The sequence below is a fragment of the Salvelinus namaycush genome, chromosome 5 (genome assembly GCF_016432855.1).
Source record: "Salvelinus namaycush isolate Seneca chromosome 5, SaNama_1.0, whole genome shotgun sequence".
In the NCBI taxonomy this organism is placed as follows: domain Eukaryota; kingdom Metazoa; phylum Chordata; class Actinopteri; order Salmoniformes; family Salmonidae; genus Salvelinus; species Salvelinus namaycush.
In genome coordinates, this window is record NC_052311.1 from 31,549,830 (window position 1) to 31,576,553 (window position 26,724).

Consider the following 26,724-nt stretch of genomic DNA (forward strand, 5'->3'; position numbering starts at 1 on the left):
GTCTACTTCTGGGGATTAAAATATTTGGGAGTCCAAAAAGAAAGCTAGAAAAATTAGTCTGGAAATAAGTCTGGATGGAAACAGAACAACTTTTAGGTCTCAGTGGCTGGTTGGTTTGTATTGTCGGTCAGATTGTGGGGACTGATGAGAACCGTGCCATCATGGGATGATGATTGTCATGTGAATTACCCCAATGACCGGTGCCATGTATCAACCATCATTCTAGAACCCTGAGAGAGAATGTGTTCTAAGGGCAGCACAATCAGATCTGCTCTGTTTCCCTGCGCTGTTCCACCATTTTGAGGCGCGACTGGCATTGTTTTGAAACAATGTAAACTGTAACAGAAGCCTGTCCACGCTGATGATGATAAATTCATCCTAGAGGGAGGGTAAAGTAGAAAACAATAGCCACAATAGCCCAATCTCTACTGGGCTATCAGCCTTGTAGGAAAAAGAGGAGCCCCTCCTTTCCTCAGCTTCCTCTCCTCTGTAGGTGGGTCTGGTCAAGGTCAGAGATGGAGAAACTCCCTCATGTCTCCCACGTCTCCCTCCTCTTTCTGGGCCAGCAGACTCCATGTCTAAATGACAATGTGTAATTATTTTTTTACTGTAGCTATGTATTCAACTGCATCTCTATCAGTGTTTCCTGAATGTTGGTAGGCTGCTTTTAGTTCTTCCTGAGTCATGGGTAAAGTCTGAGTTTTGGTGAGAAATGTAGTCATGGGTAACAAACAAACATGCAAGTACTTTAAGTGGCTCACGTGAGCTTTAAAGGTTTGGTAGCCACGGCTCTATATCCCGTTCTTTCTGAAAACAATATCGTTTGCAGAATATTAAAGGATACACAGGCTGTTATTTCTACATGTTTAGTAAAGAGCAAAGAAACACAACAGATTGTGAGCTGCCTTCACTGCTGCTTGAAATGGATGCTCATTGCTCACAACTTAAAAAGCTGCAATGCTGTTTCTCACGTCTTTCTCAGTATGTGGTCGTTCGAATGGCTGTATGACAAAATACAAGCTGTTGTATAACTGCTGGGTCTGGAGGTTGAGCAGATTCAATACAGATACCAATCATATGGTTAGGTTGTCTATGTGAGTTATGATGCCCATTGAAGCATCCCGGTGAACCCCATAACTTTATATTGATGAGCAAAGGACAGATAACACAGAGCAGGAATTTTCTAAGGTGTGTGGATGCCATGACCTCCTGTACTGATATATTTTATAATGAGCAGGGAGGAGGGGGTGAAGGAAGAGGTGCAGGAGGAAGGTGGGAAGGGGTGAAGGAGGAGGAGGAAGAGGAAGAGGCGGGGGGAGGGGGGAGGGAGGAGTAGATGGCGAGCAGGAGGAGTAGGGGGAGGGGAGGATGAGGAGGTGTGAGGAGTGAAGGTGGAAGGGGACAAGGAGACAAGAGGAGGGGATGGGGAGGAGGTGGAGGAGGAGAATGAAGGGGAAGAGGAGGGGGAGGGGGAGGGGGATGATGAGGGGGTGACGGAGGAGGGGGAGGGGAGGAGGAGATGAAGGAGGAGGGGGAAGGGAGGAGTAGGGGGAGGATGAAGAAAATGAAAGGGAGGAAGAGGAGGGGGTAAGGGTATAAATGGAGGAGGAGGAAGAGGAGGATGAGGGTGAAGAGGAGGAGGGGGAGGAGGAACAGAAGGAGGAGAATGAATGGGGAGGAAGAAATTAAGAGGACCATAATTATGGAGACTAAGAAGATGGATAAGAGGAGGAGGAAGTTATGAAGGGGAGGATGAGGATGAGGGAAATAAAGGGGAGGAGGGGGAGGAAGAGGTGGAGGGGGAGGAGGGAGAGGAGGAGGAGGAGCAGGAAAAGGATGAATGCGGAGGAGGGGGAGGAGGAAATTTAGAGGACCATAATTATGGAGAGTAAGAGTATGGAGAAGAGGAGGAAGAGGAGGAGGGGGAGGAGGAGGCGGCGGAGGAGGCAGTAAAGAAGCAACAGAAGCCTACATTAATGAGTCTAGTCATAATATCAGGCAATTCCATGAATTGTGAATTATGTTCAGTTGGAGTTTTTTCCCCCTAAATTTAGGGTAAAAATCTAATGGGGTTTTCAATGGGGTGGTTTTTAAGCTACTGAACCTGGGGGGTAAATGCGGCCAGGAGATGGCAATGCTTCAAATAGGCCTAGCTTGTGCATCATTATCACTAGCTATCACTAGCAAACTGAAAAAATGTAATTGGTGGTTAACTTGATTATTCTTACATGTACAACTACAGATCAAAAGCATTGGATTGGTATAAACATTAGCAAGAGAGAGTCTTGACACTATTCCTTTTAAATCCAAATTACATTGAAATTGACGTTATAATTTAAATCTAAACTAACTCATGACCTGACCCTAACCTATGACTTGCCCTCCAGTTAAAAGAAGTGACATCCCAAAAAAACATGAAAAAAACTATTCAACAATAATGGTTCCTAGCTTCCCACCCCCATGCTATCTGTCACTGACACTAAAACTGAAACTAAATCATATAGAAATGACACAGAAATATTTTTATACAACTACAACTCAATAAAAAGGAGCAAATCAGGTCTGAAATCTAACTGAAACTAAACTGTATTTCAAATAAAAATGGAAAAAACGAATAGAAATAAAAACAAATATAAAAACAAAAATATAAAATAACCTTGTTGGTTGAGATAAAAGTAAATTATTTGCCTCAACGTTAGACACACTGCTGAGAATGCATGTTCACTTTATGAGACAGGGAGTAGAAATAAGATGTCTTGCTCGCATCTAGATATTCACGTTTATTACCATAAGGCTCTACACAGGGTAGTGCGTACGGCCCAGTACATCACTGGGTCCAAGCTTCCTGCCATCTAGGACCTACAGTATATAATAGGCGATGTCAGAGGAAAGCCCATAAAATTGCTCAGAGACTCCAGTCACCCAAGTCATAGACTGTTTTCTCTGCTACCGCATGGCAAGCAGTACCAGAGCACCAAGTCTAGGACCAAAAGGCTCCTTACCCACCCCCCCCCCCCCCCCCCCCCCCCCCCCCCCCCCACCCACCCCTTTTATTATTTTTTACTTTTGCTTATTTGGTAAATACTTTCTTAAAACTCTTATTGAACTGCACTGTTGATTAAGGGCTTGTAAGTGAGCATTTCACGGTAAGGTCTACACCTGTTGTATTCTGCGCATGTGATAAATAAAGTTTGATTTGATTTATGATAGTAGTCTAGGTTGAGAAATGACAGTGCAGTTTGAGTTCTACATGCGTGGGAGGAGTGAACAAGAGAGAGAGAGAGAGAGAGAGAGAGAGCACGAGAGAGAGAGCACACTCAGCAAAATAGTTAATTAATCCCAATCCAAAGTACCCTGGCACAGTAGACGGGCCGCGTCACTAATGAACAGATTTAGCTAGTTAACCCACACACGTGCCTGGAAACAAACACACGCTTAGAGATACTTGTATATATGAACCTGGACACACATACAGTACGCATCAACTCAGGAACACACACACACACACAGGTTGGCATTTATTGGGATGACTCATGTACTCGAGGCAGCTCTGCAGAGTAGTCACTAGCTGGCACAGCCAAAAAGTCATACAATTTGATTTTAAACCTAACCCAAACCCTAACTTTAACTCTAACTTAACCACACTGCTAACTCTAATACATTTTCATGAATCTTTACAATATAGCCAATGTTGACTTTGCAGCTGGCCAATCTAGTGTAAATCGCTCAATTCTGCCTCCAAGGCAAGATTCATGACAACAAATGCCAACCTGCAACACGCAGGCATGTATGCACGTGAGCACACACACACACACACACACACACACACACACACACACACACACACACACACACACACACACACGCACGCATGGGCACCCAAACACACACTGCATCTCCTGGGATGTAGATATTTAATTTGGAGATGAACAAATTTTTAAGAAACAGCTGACGCCACCATTCTCAGCAACAGAAGGCCCAGAGCAAAAAGGACAGACATGGGATTTGGCGATCTACACAGAAAAGGCCCTTTTTAAATCTCCGGCCTGCACAGTCGTCTGCATGGGCTTGAAAAGGCGATATGATTTGAATGGTATCTAAACTGACGTACAGTAAATCTCTCTCCTACTCCTGTAAAGACTCTAGTTCACTTCCCCACCATGGACTCCTATTAGAAGTGGGAGGATACGCAACAGGCCTGTCAGAAGCATCTACAGTATTATCACTGACTGATGTTTCAACATTACGCTAAACACTCTGTAGCAGAGAGAAGCCACATGGAGGCAAATTACAGTCGCTCCTCTGCTGTATTCACATTGATAAAGACACGTAAATGAGGAAACAACTGTCTGTCTGGTATTAGTCACATTCTAGGAGACTGTACTGTCGTCACCCCCGCTGTTAGTCAGCTTTGTACAGTGTTAGCTAGAGCCTTTTTTAACAAGTCAATGTAAATCTCAGCTGTTACTCAGTGTCAGAAGTTATACCTGGTTGGGTCCTGTGTTCTCTCCAAGTAATGTTGAAAGACCTGTTCTATTTTTATGATAATTTTTATTTTGTAAAGTGTATTGAGACGTGTTAAATGCACTTTAAATAAATTGTCATTTGATTTGATATAATATTCTTGCAAATCCTGGTGTGGTTAGTATTGTTAATTCTGTTTTACTTAAAGGGAAGTGCTGATCCCTCTAGGACCCTGTACTTTCCCAGGTAACTGTATAGTGTTAGCTCTCTAGGACCAGTTCTTCATCCTGTGTTCCCCTATAGCTGCCTCTCCTGTAATTTCCCAGGTTCCAATAGAAAGTGGGTAGCTATAGTGTTAGCAGGTCCGGTATTGTATTACCTGTAGTTCCCCTATAGCAGTCTCTCCTGTGATCCCCTGCAGATAACAGTATTAAGTGTTAGCTGCTCCTGGGCCCAGTGTTGTATTAGCTGTAGGTGACCAACCACTAACAGGTTGAGTTACACTGGGACAGACACTGCCTTATGTGATCTGCTCCCTCTCTCTTTCCCTGACATCAGCTGATTTAGTGACAATCTGCCATGTGTCACTTTCTGCAGACACAAAGGTCCTGGGATTGACGAATCGACTGGCCTTGTACGCTTCCAGCCTTATCTTGTTAAAAACAATTGAAGAAAAGCAATTACCTGTGTGTTCCCATTGTGTCAGAAACAATAACAACATAACAGGTGTAAGAACCAGGCTACTCTCGTTCTCTCTCTGGTCTTCAAAGGAGACCCTTACTTTCCTCCTCCACCCCATCTTGAAACATTTGTAACCTTTCCCCGTGCCGGGCCTGTTGTGCCTGCGAAGCAAATAGCCTTGCTCATCCTGTCGACCTAAACAACCCCTCGCCTCGCAGCTCTTTCTCGGAAACTTCAAACCGTCAGATTGATCCCTTCCTCTCCTTTAAAAATGGGCAGTTCACGCTTCCTTGATTTCCTTGTTTTGGTCCCATCCATCCTGGTCACGTAAGCCTGGAGCTCTCGTTATGTACTATGGGAGGGGAGAGGTCAGGCGTCAATGTAGCTCTTCTCTTCCTGGACCATTCTCCCTGTGGCTTTATTTAAAACGGAGAATATGAGGACATGAGGCTGTTCCATGCAGCTGAAGTGGCCCTCGAGAAAGTTGATGGCCACACACCCACTCATGCGGGGCTTATATACCCTTGATCTTCTGACTGTAACATTAGCCTCGACCTAGTATATCTACCGCCTAGGGATGCAAATTGTTCTCTGTTTGGGCTATTACATAAAACATTTTACCATGCCATTGGATTTACAGTAGGTTAAAAGTTGGGTGAAAAAAAGACTTATGTTGATGACTTTTTGCAAATCTAATTAGTTTTCCACGTTGTGTCAACGTCATCACATAGGTTTTTTTGGGGGGGTTGAAATGACATGGAAACAATGTTGATTGAACCAGTTTTTGCCCAGTGGGTGGTTTGGGCATTGACAGGGTTCTGGGGAGTGTTAGTGTAGCATGAGAAGAGAAGAGGCCCATAGAGATTACACATGGATCAGGGCACGGAGAAACAGCATTGCTAATTAAACAGCATTGTGTTCCATGTTTGCCTCAATGGAGCAGTTGATTAGATAGATAATTGAATTGGGTAGCAAAATTTGACAGGGGAGTTTTATGTCTCGTCCAATCGTACTCGAAAACAGCACATTGTTATCACAAAACAAATAACATATCCTGTAAGTGCTTGATTATTGTTTCACATTCTTGACACCTAGAAAGGTGACGAAGGCATGTATAATGTAGAGTGCCTTCAAAAAGTATTCATACCCTTTGACTTATTGAACACTTTGTTGTTACAGCCTGAATTCAAAATGGATAAATTGTTGTTTTCTTCTCACCCATCTACACACAATACCCCATAATGACAAAGTGAAAACATGTTTGTAGAAAGTTTAACAAATTCTTTTGAAAATGAAAAACGGAAATATCTCATTTACATAAGTATTCACATCCCTAAGTCAATACTTTGTGGATGCACCTTTGGCAGTGAGTACAGCTGTGAGTATTTCTGGGTAAGTCTGTAAGAGCTTTCCCTCACCTGGATTGTGCAACATTTGCCCATTTATTCTTTTCAAAATTCTTCAAGCTCTGTCAAATTGGTTATTTTCAGGTCTTGCCAAAGATTTTCAAGTAGAATTAGTAAGTCAAAACTATAACTCGGCTATTCAGGAACATTCACTGTCTCCTTGGTAAGCAACTCCAGTATGGATTTGGCCTTATGTTTTAGATTATTGTCCTGCTGAAGGTAAATTCATCTCCCAGTGTCTGTTGGAACGCAGACTGAACAAGGTTTTCCTCTAGGATTTTGCCTGTGCTTAACTCCATTCCGTTTCTTTTTTATCCTGAAAAAAACCCCAGTCCTTAACGATTACAAGCATACCAATAACATGATGCAGCCACCACTATGCTTGAAAGTATGGAGAGTGGTACTTAGTAATGTGTTGTATTGGATTTGCCCCATTAAGACTTTGTATTCAGGACAAAAAGTTAATTGCTTTGCCACATTTCTTTGCAGTATTACTTAAATGCTTTGTTGCAAATAGGATGCATGTTTTAGAATATTTTTTATTCTGTACAGGCTCCCTTCTTTTTGCTCTGGCAATTAGGTTAGTATTATGGAGTAACTACAATGTTGTTGATCCATCCTCAGTTTTCTCTTATCACAGACATTAAACTCTGTAACTGTTTTAAAGTCACCATTGACCACATGGTGAAATCCCTGAGCAGTGTCCTTCCTCTCCGGTAACTGAGTTAAGAAGGACACCTGTGTATTTGTAGTGACTGGGTGTATTGATACACCATCCAAAGTGTAATAACTTCACCAGGCTCAAAGGGATATTCAGCGTCTGCTTTATTTATTTTTTACCCATCTACCAATAGGTACCCTTCTTTGTGAGGCATTGGAAAACCTCCCTGGTCTTTATGGTTGAATATGTGTTTGAAATGCACTGCTCAACTGAGGGACCTTACAGATAAATGTATGAGTGGGGTACGAAGATGAGGTAGTCATTCAAAACTCATGTTAAACACTATTAGTGTATACGGAGTGAGTCCATGCAACTTATTGAGCACATTTTTCCTCCGTAACTTATTTAGGCTTGCCGTATAAAGGGGTAGAATACCTATTGAATACTTATTAACTCAAGACATTTCAGCTCCACATTTTTTATACATTTGTCAACATTTCTAAAAACATAATTGCACTTTGACATTATGGGGTATTGTGTACAGGCCAGGCTGTAACACAACAAAATGTGGGGGAAATTAAGGAGTGTGAATACTTTCTGAAGTCACTATATATGCTACATAGAGTATATATCCATTGATAAATTACATTACACACCAATAACACATTTACAGAACTGTGACCTTGCTGGTTTGAAAATAGTTGTTTTGGAATGAAGCTGATGATGATTCAATCGTAGGTCAAAAGTGAAGAGTTATAACTGGGGAACAATCTATTTATGTGAAACATTTGAATGAATTCCACCAACAGCAGATGTGTTTGAGCTAAATATATAGTCTCCGTCGTCAAATCAGTCCTACATATCTCATGCAATCTCTATTTCTGTTTATAAATAATATGCATCACTCTTCAAACCATCTCCCTTAGAGATAAAATAGACATAAAAAAGAGTGCCTGATCCCTCCCTCCCCTTACAACCACCTCCTGAATAAACCCAAACAACTTGTTAAAGCATCTCTACTTCAGTAAAGCCCAGGGGAACCGAATGATGCCTTGTTTGATTTCTTATTTTTCTCAGCCACTGGACTGTTAAATACTCTTGGTCCAGTTTAGTGTGTTTGGCACCATGTCAATACGTCTGATGGCATAGGAACTTTGAAGACATTCTTCAGTGGATATAAATAGTGTATTTATTTCTCACCCCCTGCCAGGGGCTCAGACAATAGAACCAAGATGGCTTCCCTCTCCCTGACCACATTCTGTTTTTCTCATGCACTAGTATCCCTATATCACCCTATTCTCTATAATACTGTATTTGAATTTACATCCCCTGTATGTCTTGAACGACCCAACATGAGACATGACCCAGTTCAAGTGTAACATGTTCTGATTGGCTATGTATAGAACAAAGGTCCAAAGCAACATTTACATCTATCCTACATGATAAGTGTGTGGCTTCTCTGGGTATGAAAACCACAGCCTTAGAGTCGCTAGCCCATATTTCCTCATAATGTAATTTGTCAGTCTCCACATCACCTTCTGCTTAACCCTTCACCCAGCAGCTCTACAGTATATGACGTACCCATGACAACATCCATTGTCAGTCTCCACATCCAACACATCTAGAGATCTAACGCACATGTCTTCTTTGACATCCCTGAATCACTCTCATGTCGCTCCTGTCTGTAATATGGCCAATTGTGGATGTATTTGTCATGGTAGAAAAGTCTGAGGCTTTGTTGGTTTAAAAAATGTAGATACAGTAAATAAAGAGTTGGAATTCAAAGCATTCAGCCTACTGTTTAAATTAGACCGGGCCTAATACTGCAATATCAAACGGAACAAAGAGGATTAGAGAGCAAAGCTTGGGTAACGACGTGACTCCATTATTGAACCAATACTGGCTCCATCTCACCGGAGGCCTGGCAGACCACAAAGCTGAAGACGTTCACGGAGGTAGCAGTAGACAACATACACACAGAGGTAGTAGTTGTTTTCAATCTTTTCCTCTCCCTCTCTCTCTCCCTCTATCTCTCTCTCTCTCACACACACACACACGGTGAGGCTGGTAGAAGGGAGGATGGCTAATATTAATGGCTGGAATGGAGTGAATGGATTGGTATCAAACTATGTGTTTAATGTGTTTTATACCGCTAAGTACACGCCGTTCTAGCCTGTCCTCCCCAATGAAGGTGCCACCAGCCGCCTGTGACACACACACACACACACACACACACACACACACACACACACACACACACACACACACACACACACACACACACACACACACACACACACTATTATGGAGCATGTAGTGACACACTTGTAGTGACACCAGTTTTCTATTTCCAAATGTTAAAACATGGAGCACACTCAAGAATGTCTGAGTAATGATTTCAAGGTCTGTTTTTAATCTTCTGGCCAATAGCTTCTTCTTTGGCTGAAGATTAAAATAATTGCAGCATAAATCATATTAGATTGTGTTTATGCTATGAAGGTGGCTCATACCATAGACAATTTCTCCCAATCTTCATTTCTCATCACTTATGAGGATACATTCATTTTAGCAAAAGCGCAACGCGTGATCGATCTATCTGCTTACATACAGTGTCTAAATGAGGCACAATATCATGAGATATATTCCCATATCACTATATTTGTCTGATTAATAACAGTTCATATATGGTTTTGCAAACCATTGAATATGCCATTCGCGTCACAGCAAAGTGCCATCAGCGTAGTGCGCGGCGTTTCAGCACCACGGACAACAGCGCATGTATTTATTTAGGGGTTCAGCGATGAGGGAGACCCGAAGCCCACTCAAAGAGATCTGCGTCATCAACCCACCTGACATCAGTCATAATCGGATACCGTTTTCGATAAGAATGGATTAAAAACGACTCAAAGTGAATGACATTTTGACACATCTCTATTAAACTCGACCAAGCAATTGCTGTCATTCCTAATTAGTTTGGCTACTCATGAAAGAAATGCCTAAGTAGATACTACAACCGTGTACAGTGAATCTACACTGCCTTTCCGGTCCAAACTGCCTCAACTTCATCCGAAGCCGACGGACACTTTCAATCTCTATCATTTCAACTTTTTGTTTTGTTATTTTTACTTTATATGCGTTTTGAGATTCTTTGAAAAAGTCAAAGTGAAAAAAAAAATGTACGTCAACTCAGTCTCATATCTTATTGATGACAGTTTGATGAATATTTTTGGGAAAAACTTAAACCTCCCAGTGCCACACACACAGCTCCATCAGCCTTGAAATCGGAGTTATGACTTCACTTTTACTCTGAACTACATTTTTTTTCATATCTTTATGGGACATGAAAGATTAATGAAAGTGCAGAAAAGAACGGGTCGTAAAAAGGCGCTGGAATTATTATGCTGTGGCCTAAATATACGAGGGACCTCACTGAATATTAAATGAATTCCTAAGTTTGAAAGCAGGGGTCAATATGATTCAGTAGAGCCATATTAAATCATCAATGACAATACTCTATTTAGCTTTTGTTTAATATATCCTATTTCCTCTGTACATTGTTTCTAATATTCACACATTAGCGCACAACACGAGATATTTTGATATCATATTATTATTATTATTATTAATAAATAAAAACGTTCCTTTTAAAACGAATATAGTCATTCAGAGGTGCAGGGATGCGTGCTTGGGTGAAGAACTGACGTCTGTTTCGATGAGCAGTGACGCACAGTCAGTCAGTCACAGCTTCAAAGTGACCCTTCTTTTCAAGTGGTATTAGTGCGTTTTGAAGTCCGGCATACGATTTTCTTAAAGGCTTTACGGAAATCCCTGTTGAAAATTGTATATATGATAGGGTTCACTGAGCTGTTACAGTAGCCAATCCAGAAGAAGGCGTTGAAGAGCGCGCCGGGTATGTAGCAGCTCTCCCTGCAGATCGCGTGCAGGCTGTATGTGAAAAAGAAAGGGAACCAGCAGAGCACGAACACCCCCATCACCACGGCCAGCACGAACGTGAAGCGCTTCTCGCGCATCTGGGCCACTTTGGTCTTGGACGCAACCGCAGCGAGGTGATGCCGATGGGCCGCGAGGTGATGTCGCTGGGTCACCAGGGTCGCGTTGGTGGCGTTTTGGGGGTCTTGGAAGAGCTGTGAGGCGCGCGCTGAGGCCCAGGAGAGGCGGCAGCTCTGTCGCGGGCAGCAGTCCGAGACCTCCACCTTCCTACGCTTGGAGAATCGGTGGTTCCGTGGTTTGTTGTCCGACGCACAGCAGCTCTCCTCTAAGTCGATATAATCCAGCTCCTCCTGCCTGTGGTGGTCCTCGGAGCTCTGGCTACTGGGGCTCTCCATCTCCATCCGCTCCTTCCTCACGAAGCACGTCTCCGACTGAGAGGGCTGCCTCTCCAGGCCGTTCTTAGCTACGAACACAGTGGAGGAGCGCTGCTTGGCCACTTTATAGATCTTACAGTACACCAGGATCATGATGAGGCCCGGGGCGAAGAAGGACACGAGGCAAGAAGATAGGATGTACCAGGTCTCGTTGTTTAACAGACACTCATGCTCGTCGTGCTTGGTCATGATGAGAGGTGGGAAGGAGATGACGGCGGAGATGACCCACACCACGGCTATCATGGACTTGATTCGCTTGGGGGTCCGCTTCAGGTTGTAGCTCACGGCCTTGGTGACTGACCAGTAGCGGTCCAGACTGATGGCGCACAGGTGGACTATGGAGGAGGTGCAGAAGAGGACGTCCAGTGCCAGATAAAAGGCGCACCAGGTGCTCCCAAAGTACCAGTAACCCATGACCTCATTGGCAAGGGAGAACGGGATGACCAGTGTCGCCACGAGGATGTCTGCACACGCCAGGGACACCAGGAAAAGGTTCTGGGGGGCGCGCAGAGCCCGGCTGGTGAGCACGGCCACGATGACCAGCGCGTTACCGACGATGGTGACCAGAATGATCACGGTGACCACAAGGATTATGAGCGCGGAGCCCACCTCCGTTTGCGGGAGAGGTCTTGGGGCGCTCGAGGTGTTGGTATCCTGTGAGGTATTGGTAACGGTGGTAAACTTGGCTACATCCATCCTGAACGCATCTTCTCTTGGTTAATTTTTAGTGTGTGCCTTTCCGCTCCAAAACACTTAATTTGGAAGCATTCAAATGTTGATCATGTCATTAGTCCTAGAGAATGTAATCGGTGGAGACGCGCTGTGCGTTAGGTTGTGTGATCAGTGAACAGATATAGAGCACATTGGTAAAATACCCGAGGTCCCATTGCGTCTTGGCGAGCTGCTCTCATCTTCAGTTTCATAGAGGGTCCGCAAAATGTTGGCGACACAAGCCCAGCTGTGGTCACAACGTATCCAGTAAGTTGTTGCCACTATAAAGTCCGGAAACCAGATAAGTAAGTCTCCATGTTAGGGTGACGTTCCAGGAGCATTAGCAACATTTTGTTTCTGTTATCTCTCGGTCTTTCCCGTGCGCAGTGCTGTATGTTTTTTTGTTTTAAGCCTTGTGTCGCCAGTTACGCACAAGAGGCAGCGCGCACTGCGAGACACACACTGCTAGTGGAATTTGTGTGCATGCGGGAGTGAAGTGGGTGACATCACTCCTAAGACCAACCTATCGTCAAGCTAAGCGAAAGAGAGAGAGAGAGAGAGAGAGAGAGGTCTGAGTTTACTTTGGATAAGGAACAGCAGTGGGGAGACTGCAGGTGGCTAGAATGACCTGTTTGGTTATTTTCTATTTCCAAACCAGATTCACCTCCTATCCACATAAAAAATATTACAGCCCAGCTACATGTTATAATGGAAGTTGATTAATAAAAATAAGAGTAATGTCATCCATCACCATCATCAACTGTTATTATCATTTGATATCACATTTAGAACAGCATGAATGGTATGTTAGCCTATATGTTGACTTTAGGGTTAAGTTCATGACTGCCATTACAAAGTGATACATTTTAAGCAGGAAACAAGGTGTCTGCTGACATGATTATCTGCGATGGGATGCTGTGTGTGTGTGTGTGTGTGTGTGTGTGTGTGTGTGTGTGTGTGTGTGTGTGTGTGTGTGTGTGTGTGTGTGTGTGTGTGTGTGTGTGTCTATAAACATCATCTACAATGTAAGCAATGCTGGGAGGTTTACGGACAAACAAAAAATGTATATTCACGTTTTACAATGTCAAGAGCTTTCATAGCTTGATGTGCTGTTTACTTGATTTACTTTGACCACTCTTATGTGTCTTCTTCTTTTTCACTACTTGAACTTCACTCATCATGCAATGCTGAGCAGATAATAAAGAGATGGAAACTGTACCGATTGCTATTCTCTTCGAACCAGTAAATTAGCCGTGTTTAAATAATGTCTCAATGTGCAGACGATAGCAATGATAACATGTTTTACATTATACATTTACCACACTCTCTCTCTCTCTCTTCCATATTACACAAGGAGATTGAAATGAGAGAAATACCTGGCTGACTGTTTAGCCCCTTGGAACACATTTGCTGTAGGGAGCTAGCCTAGTGATATAACATAATGCTCTGTTCAGCTGTGCTGTGGCAGGGCTGGGTGTAAAGCTATTTAACCATTAGAGGCGTGGAGATATGAGGATGGAGGAGACAAAGCTATCACAGCCACTAATGGTCACAGGGCAAAGCGTGGCTGATTGCTATTCGACAAAGCGCAGCTCTGCTCTGAAAGCGCTGGTGCAGATGTATGAAAATTGGGTAATTTTAGGTTCGGAGCAAAAAATCCAGGGCAAATCAAATGTTATTTTTCACATGCTTTGTAAACAACAAGTGTACACAAACAGTGAAATGCTTACTAAAAAATTGAAAACTAATAACACAAGAAACAAATACACAGTGGGTAACGATTATTTGGCTACATACACGGGGTACCTGTACAGAGTCAATGTGCATGCGTACTAGGTAATTGAGGTAAATATGTAAGTACTGTATACTGTAGGTAGGGATAATGACGAGGCACCAGGATTGATATAGGCAGTAGTAGCAGCTAATGTGATGATTCAAAGTTTTAGTGCACAAGGGGGTCAATGCAGATAATCTGGGTAGCTATTTGGTTAACTATTTAGCAGTCTTATGGCTTGAAGGGAAAAGTTGTTCAGGGTCCTGTTGGTTCCAGACTTGGTGTATTGGTACCACTTGCTGTGTGGTAGAAGAGAGAACAGTCTATGACTTGGGTGGCTGGAGTCTTTGACAATTTTTAGGGCCTTCCTTTGACTGCCTGGTATAGAGGTCCTGGATGGCAGGGAGCTCGGCCCCAGTGATGTACTGGGTTGTACAAACTACCCTTTGTAGTGCCTTCTGGTCGGATGCCAAGCAGTTGCCATATCAAGAGGAGATGCAGCCAGTCAAGATTCTCTCAATGGTGCAGCTGTATAACTTTTTGAGGATCTAAGGGCCCATGCCAAAGCACTCCATTTGCAAAGTAAGCAGGGTGTGCAGACAGGAGGGTTGAGTGTGTATGTTCTCTTCTGAGTGTGTAACATTGTATATGTGTATTGTTCAGAGTGGTTGTGTGTTATTTTGAGTGTGTCCGTGCAATACGATGTGTGTTATTTTGAGTGTGTCCGTGCAATACGGTGTGTGTTATTTTGAGTGTGTGCGTGCAATATGGTGTTTGTTATTTTGAGTGTGTATGTACAATTCGGTGTGTGTTATTTTGAGTGTGTGCATACAATAAAGTGTGCGTTATTTTGAGTCTGTGCGTGCAATACGGTGTGTGTTATTTTGAGTGTGTGCATTATTTTGAGTGTATGCGTGCAATACAGTGTGTGTTATTTTGAGTGTGTGCGTGTCTTTTGTCAGGATACTCAGTTCTAGCATCCCTCTGCAGGGGTACATACAGCATTGGTCCCCTCTCACCCTCCCCACCACCAACCCCCCCATCCATCCCTGAATCTAAGCTATAAATCCCAATGAGTGCTGAGTGCTGAGAGGTTCTGCCCACCTAAAGGGAGACTGTCACAGTGGATCACAGCTAGACCTGGTGCTGCAGATATGGCCCCAGTGCTCCACCTGTAATACAGACACAGAACATTAGCCTCACAGGCCCAGACCCACCTCAGCTCACCTCTGCTCCAGTCCAGTCATTATCAGGACGACATGCTCTTTCAGATAGTAGCAAGCATGAAAATACACAAAAACATTTGTAGGTCATCCAGTTGCAAGGCTATTTTGGGTTTTAAAAAGGAGAGAGGTAATGTTTAGAACATGCAGAGATGTACAACTGTAGTGTATTCTGTAACTTTTCATCAGCTGTGTAAACCATTCTTTCACCTTGCACACAAGAAATAGAGTTAAAACCAATTGTATACCTGCTCAATTGAAATCAGGTACATTGTCGGCCTTTAATAAAGACGTTGTAGGTGTGGTTTGAATAGTTGTAGACATAACACTTCAAGACTCAACTTTTCACCCCATAACGAGATGCAGTCTAATTGCACTGTGTTGTGTTCAGGTGCTGACACGGCCCAGATAAAAAAATTAAAAAATCACTCCCATTTATCAAGGTCTGATGAAAAAACAAATCCTGCACTGTCTGGCAGTACTTCAGCAATCTCCTCAAGACCATAGAAAATGTTCAAGGCAGCGCCAGGACGACTATCACCAGTGCTCAAAGAAATGTTGTTTACAGTAAACATCAGTTTTGTGATTTCGCAACAAAATGTCATTGTTAGAGCTGATAAGCATTCAAAGCTAAAAGCCAATGCCAGCGTTTCAATGTCTGATTGAGACTTGTTTGGAGACTACAAGTTGTGGGTTTCAGGAAAGTTGTGAGTAAACACTTCCCCCAATACGAACGTGCACTCACACAACACACACAAAAGCACACACACACACCTCCATCCCAACCCCCTTCTGTACCTATTCCTAGTTGCAAAACAATACCCCACATCCTGCTGGTTGGTCTCCAGCTTCCTGCTGTGATGTAATCAACACACCTAATGAGAGGTGGATGTGCATCACAGCCCCGTCCTGACTCCCAACCCACATCCCTTCACTGGGGCCAAAGGGTTTCGCTTGACCTAACATCCCATAAAACAACACAATTCAACCTCCCACCTACAATCTCTCTCCCAAGCTTCAACTCTCACCTCCTACCACACTACACAGGGCTGGATAAATGCAGGGGCTTACTGGGGCTGAAGCCCCAGGGCCCAGACCCATGGGGAACCCAAGAGGCAGCAAATAAAGTCAATAATATAAATGTGACAACAACCTCTCCCTCAACATCAGCAAGACCAAGGAGCTGATCGTGGACTATAGGAGAAAAAAGGGAGAGCACGCCCCCATCCACATCGATGGGCTGTTGTGGAGTGGATTGACAGCTTCAAGTTCCTTGTTGTCCACATCACTAAGGACTTAACATGGTCCACACACACCCGCACAGTCGTGAGGAGGGCACGGCAGAGCCTCTTCCCCATCTGGAGGCTGAAAAGATTTGGCCTGGTTCCTCAGATCCTCCAAAAGTTCTACAGATGAACAATTAAGAGCATCTTGAATGTCACCATCACCGCTTGGTATGGCAATTGCACCGCCCTTGACCGCAAAGCACTACAGAGGGTGATGCGGACAGCCCAGTACATCACTACTTTGTTCTTTATTTTACTCTTATTATTAACTATCCAGATGCCAAGTCACTTGTCTTCTGTCTTCCTGTCTTCCTGTACATACAGTATCAACCTCAAAAACCTCGTACCGCTGCACATTGATCTGGTACTGGTACTCCGTGTATACAGTGCCTTCGGAAAGTATTCAGACCCCTTGACATTTTCCATTTTTTTTTAGGTTACAGCCTTATTCTAAATTTAATTAAGTTCGTTTTTTCCCTCGTTTTTTTCCCAATCTACACACAATAACCCATAATGACAAAGCAAAATAGTTTTTTTGATTTCTGAATACTTATGTAAAGTATTTCATTTACATAAGTATTCAGACCCTTTGTTGAAGCACCTTTGGCAGTGATTACAGCCTCGAGTCTTCTTGGGTATGATGCTACAAGCTTGGCATACTTGTATTTGGGGAGTTTCTCCCATTCTTCTCTGCAGATCCTTTCAAGATCTGTCAGGTTGGATGGGGAGAGTTGCTGCATAGCTATTTTCAGGTCTCTCCAGAGATGTTCGATCAGGTTTAAGTCTGGGCTCTGGCTGGGCCACTCAAGGACATTCAGAGACTTGTCCCGAAGCCATTCCTACATTGTCTTGGCTGTGTGCTTAGGATCGTTGTCCTGTTGGAAGGTGAACCTTCACCCCAGTCTGAGGTCCTGAGCGCTCTGGAGCAGGTTTTCATCAAGGATCTCTCTGTATTTTGCTCCCTTCATCTTTGGCTCGATCCTGACTAGTCTCCCAGTCCCTGGCGCTGAAAAACATCCCCACAGCATGATGATGCCTCCAGACGTGACGCTTGGCATTCAGGCCAAGGAGTTCAATCACCAGTCTCAACGACAACAGTGAGGAGGCGACTCCGGGATGCTTGCCTTCTAGGCAGAGTTGCAAAGAAAAAGCCATATCTAAGACTGGCCAATAAAAATAAAATATTAACATGGGCAAAAGAACACAGACACTGGACAGAGGAACTCTGCCTAGAAGGCCAGCATCCCGTAGTTGCCTCTTCACTGTTGACGTTGAAACTGGTATTTTGTGGGTACTATTTAATGAAGCTGCCAGTTGAGGACTTGTGAGGCATCTGTTTCTCAATCTAGACACTCTAATGTACTTGTCCTCTTGCTCAGTTGTGCACCGGGGCCTCCCACTCCTCTTTCTATTCTGGTTAGAGACAGTTTGCGCTGTTCTGTGAAGGGAGTAGCACACAGCGTTGTATGTAATCTTCAGTTTCTTGGCAATTTCTCTCATGGAAAAGCCATTTCTCAGAACAAGAATATACTGACGAGTTTCAGAAGAAAGTTCCTTGTTTCTGGCCATTTTGAGCCTGTATTCGAACGCACAAATGCTGATGCTACAGATACTCAGCTAGTCTAAAGAAGGACAGTTGTATTGCTTCTTTAAATAGAACAACAGTTTTCAGCTGTGCTAACATAATTGAAAAAGGGTTTTCTAATGATCAATTAGCCTTTAAAATGATAAACTTGGATTAGCTAACACAACGTGCATTTGAACACAGGAATGATGGTTGCTGATAATGGGCCTCTAGATTTTCCATAAATAATCTGACTTTTCCAGCTACAATAGTCATTTACAACATTAACAATATCTACACTGTATTTATGATCAATTTAATGTAATTTTAATGGACAAAAATGTTGCTTTTCTTTCAAAAACAAGGACATTTCTAAGTGACCCCAAACTTTTGAAAGGTAGTGTATATACACTGCTCAAAAAAATAAAGGGAACACATAAACAACACAATGTAACTCCAAGTCAATCACATTTCTGTGAAATCAAACTGTCCACTTAGGAAGCAACACTGATTGACAATACATTTCACATGCTGTTGTGCAAATGGAATAGACAACAGGTGGAAATTATAGGCAATTAGCAAGACACCCCCAATAAAGGAGTGGTTCTGCAGGTGGTGACCACAGACCACTTCTCAGTTCCTATGCTTCCTGGCTGATGTTTTGGTCACTTTTGAATGCTGGCGGTGCTTTCACTCTAGTGGTAGCATGAGACGGAGTCTACAACCCACACAAGTGGCTCAGGTAGTGCAGCTCATCCAGGATGGCACATCAATGCGAGCTGTGGCAAGAAGGTTTGCTGTGTCTGTCAGCGTAGTGTCCAGAGCAAGTGTCCAGAGCATGGAGGCGCTACCAGGAGACAGGCCAGTACATCAGGAGACGTGGAGGAGGCCGTAGGAGGGCAACAACCCAGCAGCAGGACCGCCACCTCCGCCTTTGTGCAAGGAGGAGCAGGAGGAGCACTGCCAGAGCCCTGCAAAATGACCTCCAGCAGGCCACAAATGTGCATGTGTCTGCTCAAACGGTCAGAAACAGACTCCATGAGGGTGGTATGAGGGCCCGACGTCCACAGGTGGAGGTTGTGCTTACAGCCCAACACCGTGCAGGACGTTTGGCATTTGCCAGAGAACAACAAGATTGGCAAATTCGCCACTGGCGCCCTGTGCTCTTCACAGATGAAAGCAGGTTCACACTGAGCACGTGACAGACGTGACAGAGTCTGGAGACGCCGTGGAGAACGTTCTGCTGCCTGCAACATCCTCCAGCATGACCGGTTTGGTGGTGGGTCAGTCATGGTGTGGGGTGGCATTTCTTTGGGGGGCCGCACAGCCCTCCATGTGCTCGCCAGAGGTAGCCTGACTGCCATTAGGTACCGAGATGAGATCCTCAGACCCCTTGTGAGACCATATGCTGGTGCGGTTGGCCCTGGGTTCCTCCTAATGCAAGACAATGCTAGACTTCATGTGGCTGGAGTGTGTCAGCAGTTCCTGCAAGAGGAAGGCATTGATGCTATGGACTGGCCCGCCCGTTCCCCAGACCTGAATCCAATTGAGCACATCTGGGACATCATGTCTCGCTCCATCCACCAACGCCACGTTACACCACAGACTGTCCAGGAGTTGGCGGATGCTTTAGTCCAGGTCTGGGAGGAGATCCCTCAGGAGACCATCCGCCACCTCATCAGGAGCATGCCCAGGCGTTGTAGGGAGGTCATACAGGCACGTGGAGGCCACACACACTACTGAGCCTCATTTTGACTTGTTTTAAGGACATTACATCAAAGTTGTATCAGCCTGTAGTGTGGTTTTCCACTTTAATTTTGAGTGTGACTCCAAATCCAGACCTCCATGGGTTGATACATTTTATTTCCATTGATAATTTTTGTGTGATTTTGTTGTCAGCACATTCAACTATGTAAAGAAAAAAGTATTTAATAAGAATATTTCATTCATTCAGATCTAGGATGTGTTATTTTAGTGTTCCCTTTATTATTTTGAGCAGTGTATATACAGTATATAACTGTGCGTTATCCTAGAGGCTGTGCACATAACTAGATTATGTAGCTAGCATTTAAAGCTAGTCAATGCTATTGTAACACTACTGTACCAGTAGGCTTGCTACTTAATATCTAGCAAACGTTAGTAAGGGTTTGTGTGTCTCTGTGAAAAGATAGCTAACCATTTATACATAACCTATTTATTTATAGGCTGCTGGTCATGTGATAATCTGTTTGCTTGATAGCTGCTTTAAATGTGTGTGTGTGTGTGTGTGTGTGTGTGTGTGTGTGTGTGTGTGTGTGTGTGTGTGTGTGTGTGTGTGTGTGTGTGTGTGTGTGTGTGTGTGTGTGTGTAAGTTTCCGCAGAGGTGCAGCAGTGTGTTTTTGATGACTCTCTCGTGACAGTGTCAGAGGGGGACTGAGAGCTGGGAGAGTTCAAGGTGACTGTGGAGAGGGACAGTCGCAGGAGTAGCCCTGCCTTCTGTTGCATGCACAAAGCCATAGAGCTATCAACAGCACTCCATCACTGGTAAGACAGGGGGGAGAAAGAGCTGATGAGGGAGGAGATGGGGAAGGGAGGCAAGAGAGACACAGGGAGGAGGAAGTGTGAAGTTGTGGAGAGTCTGAGAGTTGGACGTTCTAAGTCTGTGCTCACTGTTTCTGTCTCTCTTTCCAAAAAGCCGAACTGTTTTTGAATCTGGAGACACTGGAGCAGATCCAGCATGAGTACGTCAAGGTAAGTCAGTCTGAACTGGACGAAACCGGTCCACACAGGCTAGACCCATATAGACAATCTGTCAAAACCTTATTAGACTAAAACACTACAATGTTACATTCCCATCAATCATCTACTCTCAGCTTCAGGACCACAGATTGGACAAGAAGTGTCACATGGTCCAGCGTGATGGAATGCTGGTGGTGAATAAAATCACTACTGTGAGAGAGAAAGGGGTAGTAGGGAAGGGGTAAAGGGGCAGAGTGTGTGCTACCCAATGTGCTCTGATCTGTGTGTGTGTGTGTGTGTGTGTGTGTGTGTGTGTGTGTGTGTGTGTGTGCGTGCGTGTGTGTTAGAGTTGATTGGCGGTAACCGAGATTTACTGGGATTTACTGCCCAAAACCACTCTATTTTCCCAGGATAAAAAATACATTATTTATATGACCAGCATGGCGTGAAATGGAACTGTTCAATTATATGCAATGTCTATATCTAGCTTCTCTATGGCCTCTGCATGATGAATCATTAACGCTCAGGGTAGGATAGACCTCCCATCTCAGTATGGAGCGCAGTTCACAATGCATGTAGACCTAAATCATCTCATCATAGTAACTTTTTTTCTCATGACAGTTAGGGCTGCATTTGCTGCAGCATAGTCTATGCTACAGTAATATAAAGACCCGAATGCACGTCTAATTTACCCATCTCCATCTGGCTTTCAGGGGTCACCTTATTTTTGAATTGTAACGATATTTTTTCAAAACAGCCTACCTCTAGACTATTGAATATCATCGCTTTAAATCAGTGCAGGCGTGAGCCCTCTCTCATAGTCATTCTTTCTCTCCATCAACTCCATTCAAATTGCCTCCAAAATAGATAATCCAGTTCTAGATTGATATATAGGCCTACATCCGTTACATATATATAAAGTAGATGTCCTAGCCTACCTCCTTCAGGTATTACATTCAATGCAGGATTAGACTTATATTTACCTAATTAATCATGGGTTACGCATAGTAAGCTTCTGACTTCTAGCCTCTGTCTCTTGCGCAATACGCACGCAACAGTGCCCCGTGGGCCTCGCTCCTTAAAAAACGCTCCTTAGCTCTTGGAGTCAATATGCAGCAAAATCAAGACTAGAAAGGCTTGCTGGACATTATGTTTTAGCATTTCTTATACCAACAGACTATTCAAAGAGGTACGCAAGCTCTTGTTTGCTGAATGTTAAATAGAGCAGAGAATAGAACTCACGGGTAGTTTGAAAGAAGAGCGAACACGCGTTGGCGGTAGGCTATCGCAGTTATTTATTCAGACACACAATCATTCAATCTTTGTGAGGAGAAGTGAAAGCCTTTTGCATCTAATTCTGGTCATATATTATTCAAGGGTGCCATTAGAATGATGAAGATAAGGACAACGAAACGTATTTAATTGAACTGTTGAAAGCGAGGAAGGAATGAAGCAACAGTAGACAGAAAAAGAGGAGGTAGGCTAGTAACATTAGAGGAAATATTATAAAAGGTAGGTCTATGTATGCATCATCCTACTACTTATACAAATAAGCCCTATTACATTTCAAAATGTAAATCAAAGTCGCTAGCCAAACTTGTAACTTTGTAGGCTGCATGTGTTTTCTCCCTGCTTTATAATGGTTTTAACGATGTGCGTAATTCCAGTCCATATAACACCGTATAGTACAATACAATAAGGTACAGTAATACAGTTCACACTAAAAAAGATTAGCCTACTGGAGCTAGTTCGTGTATTTCCCCAAGATAGCATATAGCTAGCTACATCTAAGGTCTTTAATTTTATTTTTTTTCTGTCTTGGGTAATGTGCGGTAGCCTATATCACATATATATTGGATTAAGGAACAATCAATTGGGCTTTTTTGGGCTTGGGCTTATTAAATGTCGTTCATGTCGGACTCATAAAATGTATTTAATATGGCTCATCAGGATCAGGTAGCGTGAGTTTTACATTTTCATGATGATCAAAGCTCTAATCAAATCCAGACATACAGTTGAAGTCGGAAGTTTACATACACCTTAGCCATATACATTTAAACTCAGTTTTTCACAATTCCTGACATTTAATCCTAGTAAAAAATGCCCTGTCTTAGATCAGTTAGGATCACCACTTTATTTTAAGAATGTGAAATGTCAGAATAATAGTAGAGAGAATGATTTATTTCAGCTTTTATTTCTTTCCTCACATTCCCAGTGGGTCAGAAGTTTACATACACTCAATTAATATTTGGTATCATTTTCCTTTAAATTGTTTAACTTGGGTCAAACGTTTCGGGTAGCCTTTCACAAGCTTCCCACAATAAGTTGGGTGAATGTTTTTTTCTCCTCCTGGCAGAGCTGGTGTAACTGAGTCAGGTTCGTAGGCCTCCTTGCTCGCACACGCTTTTTCAGTTCTGCCCACAAATTTTCTATAGGATTGAGGTCAGGGCTTTGTGATGGCCACTCCAATACTTTGACTTTGTTGTCCTTAAGCCATTTTGCCACAACTTTGGAAGTATGCTTTGGGTCATTGTCCATTTGGAAGACCCATTTGCGACCAAGCTTTAGCTTCCTGACTGATGTCTTGAGATGTTGCTTCAATATATCCACATCATTTTCCTTCCACATGATACCATCTATTCTGTGAAGTGCACCAGTCCCTCCTGCAGCAAAGCACCCCCACAACATGATGCTGCCACCCGTACTTCACAGTTGGGATGGTGTTCTTCGGCTTGCAAGCCTCCCCTTTTTCCTCTAAACAGCACTAGGGCTATAGTACTGTACCACTAGGAGAGTTGGCCGGGTTTTAAGATGACAGTAAAATGTTAATGTAATGTTGTTATGTTGTTTATACACTACCGGTCAAACGTTTTAGAGCACCTACTCATTCAAGGGTTTTTCTTTATTTTTCTATTTTCTATTTTCTACTACTTTCTAATAGTGAAGACATGAAAACTATGAAATAACACATGTGGAGTCATGTAGTAACCAAAAAAGTGTTAAAAATATATTTTATATTTGAGATTCTTCAAATAGCCACCCTTTGCCTTGATGACAGCTTTGCACACTCTTGGCATTCTCTCAACCAGCTTCATCTGGAATGCTTTTCCAACAGCCTTGAAGGAGTTCCCATATACGCTGAGCACTTGTTGGCTGCTTTTCCTTCACTCTGCAGGCTGTCTCATCCCAAACCATCTCAATTTGGTTGAGGTCGGGGGATTGTGGAGGCCAGGTCATCTGATGCAGCGCTCCATCACTCTCCTTGGTAAAATAGGTGTGTTGGGTCATTGTCCTGTTGAAAAACAAATGATAGTCCCACTAAGCCCAAACCAGATGGGATGGTGTATCGCTGCAGAATGCTGTGGTAGCCATGCTGATTAAGTGTAACCAGCAAAGTACCCCCACACCATAACACTTCCTCCTCCATGATTTACGGTGGGAAATACACATACAGAGATCACCCGTTCAGCTACACTGCGTATCACAAAGCCACGGCAGTTGGAACCAAAAATCTCAAATTTGCACTCAATAACAATGGACATATTTCCACTTGTCTAATGTCCATTGCTTGTGTTTCTTGGCCCAAGCAAGTCTCTTCTTCATATTGGTGTCCTTTAGTAATGGTTTCTTTGCAGCAATTCGACCATGAAGGCCTGATTCACACAGTCTCCTCTGAACAGATGATGTTGAGATGTGTCTGTTACTTGAACTCTGTGAAGCATTTATTTGGCCTGATATTTCTGAGGCTGGTAACTCTAATAAACTTATCCTCTGCAGCAGAGGTAACTCTGGGTCTTCCATTCCTGTGGCTGTCCTCATGAGAGCCAGTTTAATCATAGCGCTTGATTGTTTTTGCGACTGCACTTGAAGAAACTTTCAAAGTTCTTGAAATGTTTCGTATTGACTGACCTTCATGTCTTAAAGTAATGACGGACTGTCGTTTTTCTTTGCTTATTTGAGCTGTTCTTGCCATAATATGGACTTGGTCTTTTACCAAATAGGGCTATCTCTGTATACCTCTCCTTGTCCAAGTCTAAAATCCCCATGTCTTAAGATGACTACCATTCTTTCTGTTCCCGAAGAACTCTACGGCTTCATGCAACAATGACAACCACTTTGTAGCAAACACATCTGTAATCATGTAGTGCTTAGAAAGGCTGGTTATGGCACACATAAAATCAATTTTCCCAGACACGTTAGACCCACTCCAATTTGCATACCGCCCCAACAGATCCATAGACGAAGCAATCTCAATTGCACTCTACACTGCCCTCACCCACCTCGATAAGTGGAATACCTATGTGAGACTGCTGTTCATTGACTACAGCTCAGTGTTCAATGCCATTGTCCCCTCCAAGCTAATGGAACACTGGCTTCCTGAGCAGGCAAATTGACGTTCACAGTAGCTGGCTTTAAATTGGCTAAGTGGTCAAAGGAGTTACCTCTTCATACAATTAAGACAATTCGCATTGCATGCTGCGTATTTCAAGTGCACTCGACAATAGATTTTTATCTTATTTCAGTCATTGGGAGCTAGCTATATGTTCCTCTTCATAACAGACAAAGAGCAGCTCAAGTTTTCACTTGAGGCTGTGTTAACATCTTAGATAGAAGAAGGCCATTGGCTTCCTTTACCACGAGGGGTATGTACAGGAGTTCTGATTGGTTCCAAGTTTAGCAGTTCAGCAAATTTCCCTGAGCAGACAGTGTTGAATTTGACTTTTTATGAGAAAATTTGCAAGAATTGAAGGTGCCAACAACTTGTATAGTCATTGTAAGAATGTTTTACTGTCATATACAAAAAATTGATCTCCTCCTCAGCGGGGATTGATCAACTTCATATTTTTAGGCTTCGGGCCACCACCGGTATAGCTAGCAGATAATGAAGTTTACTGTTTTGTCTGTATTGCCATGTTTTGACATTTTACATATGTACACTAAGTATACAACCATTAAGAACACCTGCTCTTTCCATGACATAGACAGACCAGGTGAATCTAGGTGAAAGCTATGATCTCTTATTAATGTCACTTGTTAAATCCACTTCAATCAGTGTAGATAAAAGGGAGGTGAAGGGTTAAAGAAGGATTTTTAAGCCTTGAGACAATTGAGACATGGATTGTGCATGTGTACCATTCAGAGGGGGAATGGGTAAGACAACGGGGTATGGTTGTAGGTGCCAGGCGCACCAGTTTGTTTCAAGAACTGCAACGCTGCTGGGTTTTTCACACTGAACAGTTTTCTGTGTGTATCAAAAATGGTCCAAAGTTTCCCGTGTGTATCCAGTGAACTTGACACAACTGTGAGAAGCATTGGAGTCAACATGGGCCAGCAACCCTGTGGAATGCTTTCAACACTTTGTAGAGTCCATCCCCGAATGAATTGAGGCTGTTCTGAGGGCAAAAGGTGTGTGTGGGGGGGTATGCCTAGTGTTTGGTATACTCAGTGTATATCTAATAAGATCAACATGATTCTGTCTGGTTGAACATGAATTAGATTCAGTGCCATACCCTGATCTGTTTCACCTGTCTTTGTGCTTGTCTCCACCCCCCTCCAGGTGCCAATTATCTTCCCCATTATCCCCTCTGCATTTATACCTGCATTCTCTGTTTGTTTGTTGACAGTTCGTCTTGTCTCGTCTAACCTACCAGCGTGTTTTTCTTACTCCTGTTTCCTTGAGCCCGTTTTCTAGTTTTCCCATTTTTTTATCATTCTGCCTGCCTTAACCCTGAGCCTGCCTGCAGTTCTGTACCTTTTGCCACTGCCCTGTATTACTGACCTCTGCCTGCCCCTGACCCTGAACCTTCCTGCCCCTCTGTACCTTATGGACTCTGCCCTGAACTACCGACCC

At 43.3% G+C, this 26,724-nt stretch overlaps 1 protein-coding gene across 1 annotated transcript; it reads right to left on the bottom strand.

Annotated features, from left to right (window-relative positions):
* Positions 1-10,397: 10,397 nt before the first annotated feature.
* Positions 10,398-12,742, bottom strand: LOC120048198 (alpha-2Db adrenergic receptor-like). The gene has a single exon (XM_038993965.1). It carries the CDS (start codon positions 12,291-12,293, stop codon positions 10,977-10,979), a length of 1,317 nt encoding a protein of 438 aa, XP_038849893.1. The 5' UTR covers positions 12,294-12,742; the 3' UTR covers positions 10,398-10,976.
* Between the last annotated feature and the right edge of the window lie 13,982 nt (positions 12,743-26,724).